Genomic DNA, 10,163 nt, shown 5'->3' on the forward strand with positions numbered 1-10,163 from the left:
TTTAACTTGTTTCAAATGAAAACCAAAACGGCCTTTGAATAGGATATTAGGCCTGTTACACATACCCCACCGCCCATATATGGGCGGGGGATTGGGCCGGGTGCCTGCCCATGAATTATGGGCCCAACACATCATCATTGGGCAGGCGATGGGTAATGGGCCTTAGGCTTCCGCTCAATACATGATTGCCTATAGAATTGAATGTGCATATATTTTCCACTGCTAACCTAACAATCAACGAGAAATATATACAGAGTTCCTTGTTTAACGCGCATCGGAAAGAGCTATGGCCAATCTACCACCACGCAGAAGCACTCGGTCTTCTTCAGTTAGGACATCAGAGCGCGTGAGGTTCTCTGACCCACCTTAGACATTGAAAAGCTTCTGCTGCAAGAGTTTGATTCCAGGTGTATGCTCTCAGAATTCAAGGGTACCATGCGCTCAGAATCCCAGGCATCAGACGAGGAGGAAGCCTCCCAAGGTTTTACGTTTGTTCGGCAGGTGGTTTCCCACACTGTGGTTTCTTCCAGTAAAAGAGACGAGTTGTTGAGGCTAGTGAGCGAAGTTGAAGAAGAACTCCCTATGGCTTTAGCATGGGAAAGTCTTCCACCTTCAGATCATTTTGCCTACTTGCAGATGGCATTTCCAAATATAAAACCAAGAGATCTCTTGAACATCTCAGCCACCCTCAAGTGCATATCTAGCTCGAGCAGTAGAAGATCAATGTATAGCTCTTCCGATCAAGGTTAGTCACTATTTCTCACAGTAGTCTTAAGCTTCTTATATACTGTACTTTTAAGACGATTTTTCATGCCAATCCATAATTGCCATAGAATGCATAGGAAACTGAGGCCGTGCCATTGGCAACTGAGGTGGATGAATTGAGGGAAAATGAAATTTGGCCGGAGGATCTTTGGATAACTGATGATACTCTTGCAAACGCAATGAAAAAGATGCTTCCACAGCCATAGTATCCAGGTTGCAATTTCGATCTTTGACAAAGGTAGTAGTGAAAGCGTGTGTTGCAAAGGCAAAAGCCAGACATGCTTTTAAATCTGAAAGGTCATCATGAAGCAGCTGTGTATTGTACTGGTGCAATAATATGTTTGCATTCCAAAGGTGCAAGAGTAAGGTATGACAACCTAGATTGCGTTGGCAAATCAGAGAAATATGGGATGAAGTTCCTTTGGTTAGCTGGACCTTCAAGAAAGTGCATTGCGGTGGGTGTTACTAGTAGACTTAGAGGGCAGTGTCTGGTTCAAAATTTGCCATGAGAAAGGTAGTAGCGGACGCTCGGTGCCAACCACACAGGTAAGACAAAGTTTATGTGCTTTTCTGACTGGTGATTCTGATGTCTTGGATGTGAACAGGAATGGCAGCAGAGAGTTACATCTGCCAGAGGCTTGGAAGTGGAAAACTGTGTTAGGGTGGGGTAGAACAGCATGAGTTTCAACATGACAATCAGAGGTATGCTGTTAAAGTTCCAAGAGGAGAATCGAGGCTCAATTTGGAATATGTTTATCTTACAAAACTCAAATCTATTAATGGGGTACCCAAAATACAGTACCAATTGGGAGAAATGTTGGCCCTACAGCCTGTAGGTGTTCACTTTACTCGAACAAATCTGCAAGAGTATGGGTTGAAACACTCACTTGGTCAGTTAGTTGACATACTTCAAGCAGCTCATGCAAAAGGGATTGTGAACAGGGATGTTCGAATAGAAAATATTGTGATTGCAAAAAATCCGTGTGAGGAAGGCATGTATAGGTTGTACATTTTAGGTTGGGGCTTTGCTTCAAGTCTTGGTACTGCTTCTACATTTTCCGAGTGCCTGTACACTGCGTCTGATAATGTCATGAAACAATTTGAAATGAAAAAGGGTATTACAGAGACTGAGGTGGTTTTTGAGGCCTCTGATGATCTAGTGGCTCTTGTACAATGCATTTGGATGTTTTATGACAAGGGTCTCTCTGATACATTAAAGCACTTATTGCATTATGCTCTCAACCTTGATGAACAGGCAGGGCTGCTCTTGTCCTTCTGGCAGGACAAGTTTGGAAATGAGCGAGAACCAAGGTAATGAAAGTTGCAATGGAGAGTCCTCAACTCGGTTGGGAAAGGAAGGTGTGTATGGAGTCTCATGGGGTCTTATAGAGTCTCATATGGTCCCATAGAGTTCCATAGGGTCTCATAAGGAATAATGCAAACCATAGGGCTCATAGGGTCTCATAAGGTATAATGCAAACCATAGGCTCGCAAGAGTCCCATTGGGTCTCATAAGGTATAATCCAAACTTTAGGGTCTAATAGAGTCCCATAGGATCCCTTGAATTCCTAATTGCTAGGTCTAGGTTCTTGTAATCACCTAAATGCTCCTAATGATTGGTTTCAAAAGAATCAAGGGTCCCTTTAAATCCTAATTGCACCCTAAGATCCTCATAAGGGACCCTAGGGTCTCATATACCTCACGGGATCCTAAGGTTCTTTGTATACATCGTGAAATCCAAGGGCCTTCATAGGACTCTAGGGTATTCTACATACCTTGTGGAACCTAACAGTTCTAATAGGGGATCTACGCTCCCATTTTGAGTCTATTATACCTCCTATACACCCCTTGCACCCTAGCATCCCATCATCGAGTCCATTCAAGTTTAAACTTGTATATCTACTTACCTATCTATCTATCTATCTCTACCATAAGAGTCTCATAGAGACCCTAAGGTCCCTTGTATACCGTGTAGGTTATAGACCCCCAATATATCTAGGCTTTATAATGGGATCATAGGGTCCTTGTTGCAAACAATTGATGGAAACCTAAGGTCCTTATAGAGACCCTAAGGTCCTTATAAGGACCCTAAGGTTCAAGTTTTTTAGACATCATGCTAAATCAATCCTACGGGGTGATGGGAGATCTGTAAGATTCCTCCTCAGTTTGAATAACAATTAAGCCTCTACTTCAATCCCCTGTAATCATTCTATGTTTCTGAATGCAAGAAAATATTATTTTTTCTTGTTTGGCCTAATGAGATAAAAATTTCTAGAGAGTGGAAAATCAATATTATGATATTTTTGGATAAATAAATTTTATAAATATTAAAAAAATATTTTTTTGAAACAAAAAATCAAAATAGATTTTTCAAGATGCAATTGGAATTAATTAAAAATGATTTAGAAGACCTTAGTCGAAGGGTCAAGATTTTTTTTAAAAATTTTGGATTAAGGTTCCTATGGACCAATAAGATTAATCCAAGTGTTGGATAAGATAAATCTAAAGAATAAAAAAAAATATCAAAAAATGAGTAAATACTCACATAAGATGAAGAGTTGACTAAGTACTAGATTTATTAGTTAAAAACTATGAAGTATTAATAAAAAATGAGATATTTTGAAGTAATCATTTATTTTTGACACATTGGTAAGGAGAAGGGGGTCCTTCAAGGAGGCGTTTATTTCACATGTGTGGATGAGTTTTAAACTAAAAAATAATATGATATTTTTATCTCTCCTCTCTTCTAGATCAAATCAAATAAAAAAGGACGTCAAATTAGTCCAAAACTTGTCCAAATTCAACCAAAGCTAAAAATTTTTAGAACTCAGTTGGACTCAGTTAGGGATCTTTCTCACCTATAAATAGACTCTTATTCTTTTGTATTCTCATCTGTGAACTAAACTATGTCGGTATTACTTTAAGATAAGCTTATTTTCTATTATCCTCTAAAATCCTCTACAAATTGAAAAGATTGGAGTTTCTCTCTCTTCAATCTTCTTTGGAGACTTCATCAACATACCAAGCCAATTGATTGGTTGGGGGCCTCTACTTTGATCAAAGAATCAAGCAATCTAGGAGCTAAAATGTGGTTTATGATCTTTTTTTTTTAATCTCCAAATGTTTCTCTCTTCTCAACCTCTCTCAAGCTTGAGAAGCATTTAATTGAACGGCTTTTGAATACAATTGAAGTTCTTTAATGAATTGTAATGATAAAACACATAAATTTTTATTTATGCTTAAATTATAATGCTTTTTAAGCATGTCTCTTTCTCTCCCAAAGAATGGTCATTCTTATGACCTATTTTATATTCAAAAGAAGGTTCTCACGAAGCAATTCTCTAATCTAAAAGTAATTTCTATGCTTATAAAATTGAGGTCAATTAAGTGTCTTTCTAATGCTTTGATGCTATTTAATTTGTGGTGAAAAAATTAAGAATCAAGCCCATAATTGGATATTGATCTAATTAATGGTTATTCTAATCATAGAGATATTACTAAACTTTATGTTTTCAAATTATTTAAGAATTATCAGTAATAGCATTTTCATTCATAATATGAAAAGAGGACTTTCTACCATATTCTAGGATTAATTATCCTAAATTAATTGAATGATTCTCATTATAATCATAGAAAATTGATTTTTTTATTTATGCATAAATAGTTAATTAAAAAAAAGAAGAATTTCTAGTAATCTATTTTTATATTAAAAGAGTAATCTCCATGACAATGGAAATCCATGTATTTCAATGAAGTAAGAGAAAAATTATGATGCTAAAATAATGTATATTTTATTTAAAAATTAAAGAAAGATTTTAGTTAAATTTATCTTTTTGCATAGATAAGTTTAAATGATGAAAGAGGAATTCTCACCATATTGGAATTCAAATATTTAAATAAGAAAAGTGTAATTCCTAGTGTGAAGGAATTAATGGAGATTTTTATTTAAATTTTTAAGTAAAAATTTAGTTAAATTTATCCTTTTGCATAGATAAGTTTAAATGATGAAAGAGGAATTCTCACCATATTGGAATTCAAATATTTAAATGAGGAAAGTGTAATTTCTAGTGTAAAAGAATTAATGGAGATTTTTATTTAAATTTTAAGAGAAAAATTAGTTAGATTTATCTTTTTGCATAGATAAGTTAAAATGATGAAAGAGGAATTCCTACCATATTGGAATTCAAATGTTTAAATGAGAAAAGTGAAATTTTTAGCTTAATGAAATTAATGGATATTTTTATGTAATTTTTAAGAAGAATTTTAGATAGATTTAATTTATGGTAAAAGAGAAATTCCCATGATAATTGGATTGCACTCATTAAATGAGAAAAAGAAAGATTTTGAGTTTATTAAAAAAAAGGTATTGGTATTTAGTTAAAAGAAAAAATTTTATGATAATTAAGAAAAGATGGATTTGAATTAAATCTTAGTGTGTCAAAAGATGAATTTCCACCATAATTCTACCTAATGAATTAAGGTTAAGAAATTATGTGATAGAAGGAATATCTTTGGATATTTTAATTGGTAAAATCACTAAATGGATATTTACCTAAAACTAGATGTTTATCTGAAGGGAATCCTTGCAGAACTAAACCGAATGAATTTGGTTAGATTACGAGAGGGACGGATAGTAAACCTACTTGTCCATCTCTCGATCTGAACTTCGTGAGACCAATTCCAGTTTCTAATCACAAAGAATAGACTACCGGAACTAAACTAGTTTTTCATGACCAAACTCACCAAGAATCTAGTTGGACAATCAGACTGAATGATGGGTAGATTACCCTGATGAGAGATCAAGGATCCTCATTATGAAACTGGGTATTATGGAAAAAGGGTTTTTGGAACCAATCTCAAACTGGAATCTTACTTACATTATTGGAACCTCTGTTTTTTTCTTATTCAAAGGACTGTTTTACGCCAGAATGCTGGGGAGGAAGCATTTGGCTTATGTTTTTCTAGGAGGAGGTTCGTTGGAACAGCCGACGGGGAGTCGTCAAGGGACGTCGCTCATGGCAAAGCCTGCCGAGGTCTTGACCAGCCTCGGTATAGTCAAAATGGTGTGTTTCGGTACGATGGGCGAGGACCGACGAAGCGGTCCCTGAGTGAAGTGCTAGGACACCTAAGGAGGATCCTAGAAGGTTCTGACCAGGCGATGCACGGGCTCGCGGTTGCTACCTAGGACACCCATGCGTACGTCGAGGAAGATTTCGGATGGACTAAAAGGAAAGATTTTGGGAACCAAATTTTGATACTGGATCTCGTTGGCTAGCCAGCTGGTCTTCAACGGAGAGTCCACATGATATTATTGTAATACAATGTATTTTCATTCCGTAAGTCTCATTAATAAAGAATTTTTAATCAAAGAAATTATTTTTTTAGATGGAAGTTCCATACTTATCTGGTGTTCCCGACCTCACCCAAACACAAGACATGATGTGTTCGCCTTCGAACATCTCATCCCTTTCGATGCTGCAACTTGAACAAGCCGAGTCAGACTCGCACACCATTTCGAGGATTAATATTTTTCTGACCCAGTGGAGAGACGACAGCATAAGTGGTTTGCAGGGAAGTATGTCCACGCCTCTTACGACCAGCGTGCAATGCTGAGGCATAACCTCTCATTGGCCATGATTCTGATAAAGCTGAAAGTGGTATATGGCGTCATTTTATATCATTCAACGCCTCGAAATTTCAGACTTTCATGCCAAATCTACCAACTCCTTAGTCGCTTTATTCCTAAGGAGAAGATAATAGCTCCCTTGGCAGTAAGAGAACGTTTGTATCAGGGCATGGCTATGGTCCAGTACCGCCGTCTTATGCGTCTCTCTCGAGGAGATTTTGATTTCTGGAGCCGAGCTGCTCTATGTACATATTGCAACTTTTATATAAATAAAGAAATGTTTTCTGGCGAAAAACTCCCTATTGTATAAGTGATTGTTTATGGACGAACTGATAAAGAAATAAATAAAGAAATGTTTTCTGGAGAAAAACTCCCTGTTGTATAAGTGATTGTTTATGGACGAACTGATAAAGAAAAATATGTTATCGGCAGACATATGTCATAGATCTCCAATAAGATCATTTATCTTGTTTAAGAAATTATTTTCCGAATCCCTTAAGTCTTAGGATCTCGTGGATGATATTAAAATAAAAATTTAATAATATATCATTTTTGGCAGAATCATGAGACGAGGAAACCGTGGCTGTCAGCCAGACCCTCTCTCTAAAGATGATGAACTTGACCCCGACGTTCGCAAGGCTCTTCATAAAACTCAGCCAGGACCCTTCAAAGGAGAAGGGGAGAACTTGGGCGAGGCTGTGGAGAAATGGGTGGAAGCTATGGAAGAATATTTTGACGTTATAGGTTACAATGAGCGAAGCAAAATGGCTCTTGCCAGGCTAAAAATAGTGGAAACAGCCAGGGTGGCATGGAGAAACCATTGTGACACCAACTGTCTGGACAGGAATACTCAGTCCTGGAACGACCTTAAAACATTTGAGGAAGAGATTTTGTTCCCTTGGTTTTTTGGAAACCAAAATGAACGAATTCTTAGAGCTAAAGTAGGGGAGCAAAACCACCGAGGAATATCATCAGGCCTTCACTCTTCTACTCAAATATTCACCACCTCTAGATGAAGAGCAACTCATGGATAGGTTCATTCGGGGAATGAACGAACCCTTGGACACAATGGTCAAGAATGCCAAGCCAGTGTCCATGGCTGAAGCTGTCAGAATGGCGAAGGACTTTGCCAAAGCCTTCATCGTGAAAGTCCTGCCAAAGCCAGCTCCCTCATCCTTTAAAAGATTTCAGACACCGGGAAGTTCTTCCAACTTTCCGCCTCCAAAGAGACACCAAGGTCCTAACCAAAATGTGGAGATGGGAGCTTAAGAAATGAAGGAAGACCTTTCCCCCGAAGTACATTCTCAGGAACTCTGGCTCTCTCCAGAATGCAAAGGGAAGAGCTTCGAAGCGAGAACAAATGCTTCGGATGTCAGAGATTTGGGCACCAGCTCAAGGATTGCCCATCTCCTTTGGTGGGCTAAGGAAGCCAAGATCCCAGAGTTCAGAGACCGACTCCTTCTTATCAGTCCAATCAGGGTCCCCCATGCCAGAATCAGGGTAACCCAAGAAGAGTGCCAGCTCAACCCTGTAGCCTCCATAAAAAGCAACCTCCGAACTCCCTCCTAGAATTGGAATAACCAAAGAGAGAGTGTTCCGCCTCAGACTACAGCAGCCAAAGCAGTCACCATAGCAGTTGAGGAAGTAGAGGAAGAGAAAGGACAGATCTATGCAACAATAGAGCATTAGGGGAATAACCGTCAATTCTCATTCCTCCAGACTCCAGTAGAGTACCAGGGTAAGCAATTCAAGCTTTTGATTGATTTAGGCGGTACTCATTCTTTTATTTCCCCAGGATGTCTGCGTAATTTAGTCCTAAATAAAAAATCAGGGAAACCTATGCAAGTGGAATTAGCCAGTGGGAAGATTCTTTTCACTCACCTTGAGAGACTGACCTTATTCAGTTTAGCCTAGATGGGAACGTAACAGAGTGCCAGTTCAGAGTCCTACCCCTAGGAATATATGATGGAATCCTTGGAATGGATTGGCTCCAAAAGAATCAGGTTGACATTCATTGTCACAAAGGAACCATCTCTTTCCTTGACCTTCACGGGAGTAAAGTTCAAGGAATTAGAATTTTCGGATCCCCAGTGCTACAATAATTAGTTAAGGCTTCCAAATTATTAAAAGGGCTCAGAAAGAAGCAAGCTGTGTATGTCGTTAAAATGAATCCAGTAGACATAAAATGCAAGACTAAAGAACCAGAGTGGTTAAGTGAGTATGCAGATGTGTTTCCTGGGACAAAGGTTCACCTTGATGACAGATCATCAAAAAATCTGAAGTGGATCTTCACCCAAAGGGATCTCAACATGCGTCAAAGGAGATGAATGCAAACCCTGCAGGAATTTGATTTTGAAATAAAGTATCAGCCGGGGAAAGAAAATGTGGTTGCAGATGCGCTCAACAGAAAAGCCTCCTTGCTTGCAATAACAGTGGTGTCAAATCCATCGATCAATGAAGCAAAGAAGAAAATCTTGCAGGACAAATTTTTTGCCCCTATTGCTGCCCTTTTGATGCAGGAAAGCAATACTCCTCAGGAAATGAGTCGAGTTCTTAGATACAAAATGGATGAAGGATGCATGTATTATAATAATCGGCTATGTATCCCCAATGATGAGGGAATAAAGGGAAGAATTCTGAGTATTATTCATGCAGTGGCCTATGCATCCCGAAAACTCAGAACGCATGAGAGAAATTATGCTGTCCATGACCTGGAGCTACTTTCAGTAGTCTATACACTGAAGTTGTGGAGACATTACCTACTGGGTCAAAGATTCACTTTGATGACAGATCATCAGAGCTTAAAGTGGATCTTCACTCAGAAGGATCTCAACATGCGCCAAAGAAGGTGGATGCAGACCCTGCAGGAATTTGATTTTGAAATCAAGTACCGCCCAGGCAAAGAAAATTGGTAGCAGATGCCCTCAGCAGAAAAGCCTCCTTGCTTGCAATCACAGTTGTAACATACCCATCTCCACTAATAAAGAAATGTCCATGTAATAGATAAATTTATGAGTTTTTATGGTATAAAAATCAATGATTTTATTATTTGAGTCATTTCTACTAAGAATCTTCAAATTTTGAGCCCAAATTTGGAATTTGCGCATAATTTTACCCTAATATAGGATTTTACAGCATCCAAAACGGACACCGGATCAAGCTTATACGTAAATTTCAATCATTTTAGTTAAAAAGCGACGAACTTTAAACCTTAATAAATGCACGACCGGGCGTCCGATTGATGAACGGTCTGAACCCCAACGACCAGGAGAATCTCCAGGATTAAAAAAAAGTTCGCTCCCGGGACAGTCCGGCACAAATCAAGGTGGACGTCCCAAATTTGGGGACCCCGCTCCAAAATTTGGATCGTACACACTTACCAGGGCGGTCGTACGTTGGCCGCACAAGAACCAAAGGACAGCCGCCCACTGTATGGTCCACACGTACCACTACATGGACACTCATGCTGCCCTAGACCAGATAAGGTACATGCGTACCACTTCTTTCCCTAATAAAACCGACACCGTACCTTTCCCCTAGACCCATGCAAGCCACTGATCCACAGCCTTTGATGGTACACCGTCCTTTCGTCCTTGCTTTGCACAGCGCCCGTACCTGTACCCCTCAGCTATATGAACCCCCGGGGTGCTCCATAGGCAACAGGAATTTCTGCGCAGCATATGCCCTGTTGTACCGCCATCCGTACCGTCGTCTGTCCCTGTGCAGTGTACTTGCTGTAGTACAGCCGCCCCTTGCAACTACCCCTCTCACA

General features: G+C 39.0%; 1 protein-coding gene across 1 annotated transcript; it reads left to right on the forward strand.

The window, feature by feature from the left end:
* The first annotated feature begins 255 nt into the window (after positions 1 to 255).
* Positions 256 to 1,873, forward strand: LOC147641915 (uncharacterized). The gene is made up of 2 exons (XM_086820651.1): positions 256 to 745; positions 1,371 to 1,873. Exons 1-2 carry the CDS (start codon positions 412 to 414, stop codon positions 1,424 to 1,426), a joined length of 390 nt encoding a protein of 129 aa, XP_086676777.1. The 5' UTR covers positions 256 to 411; the 3' UTR covers positions 1,427 to 1,873.
* Positions 1,874 to 10,163: the final 8,290 nt, after the last annotated feature.

The sequence above is a fragment of the Cibotium barometz genome, chromosome 1 (genome assembly GCF_041138505.1).
Source record: "Cibotium barometz isolate CiBa-2024 chromosome 1, ASM4113850v1, whole genome shotgun sequence".
NCBI classification, from domain to species: domain Eukaryota; kingdom Viridiplantae; phylum Streptophyta; class Polypodiopsida; order Cyatheales; family Cibotiaceae; genus Cibotium; species Cibotium barometz.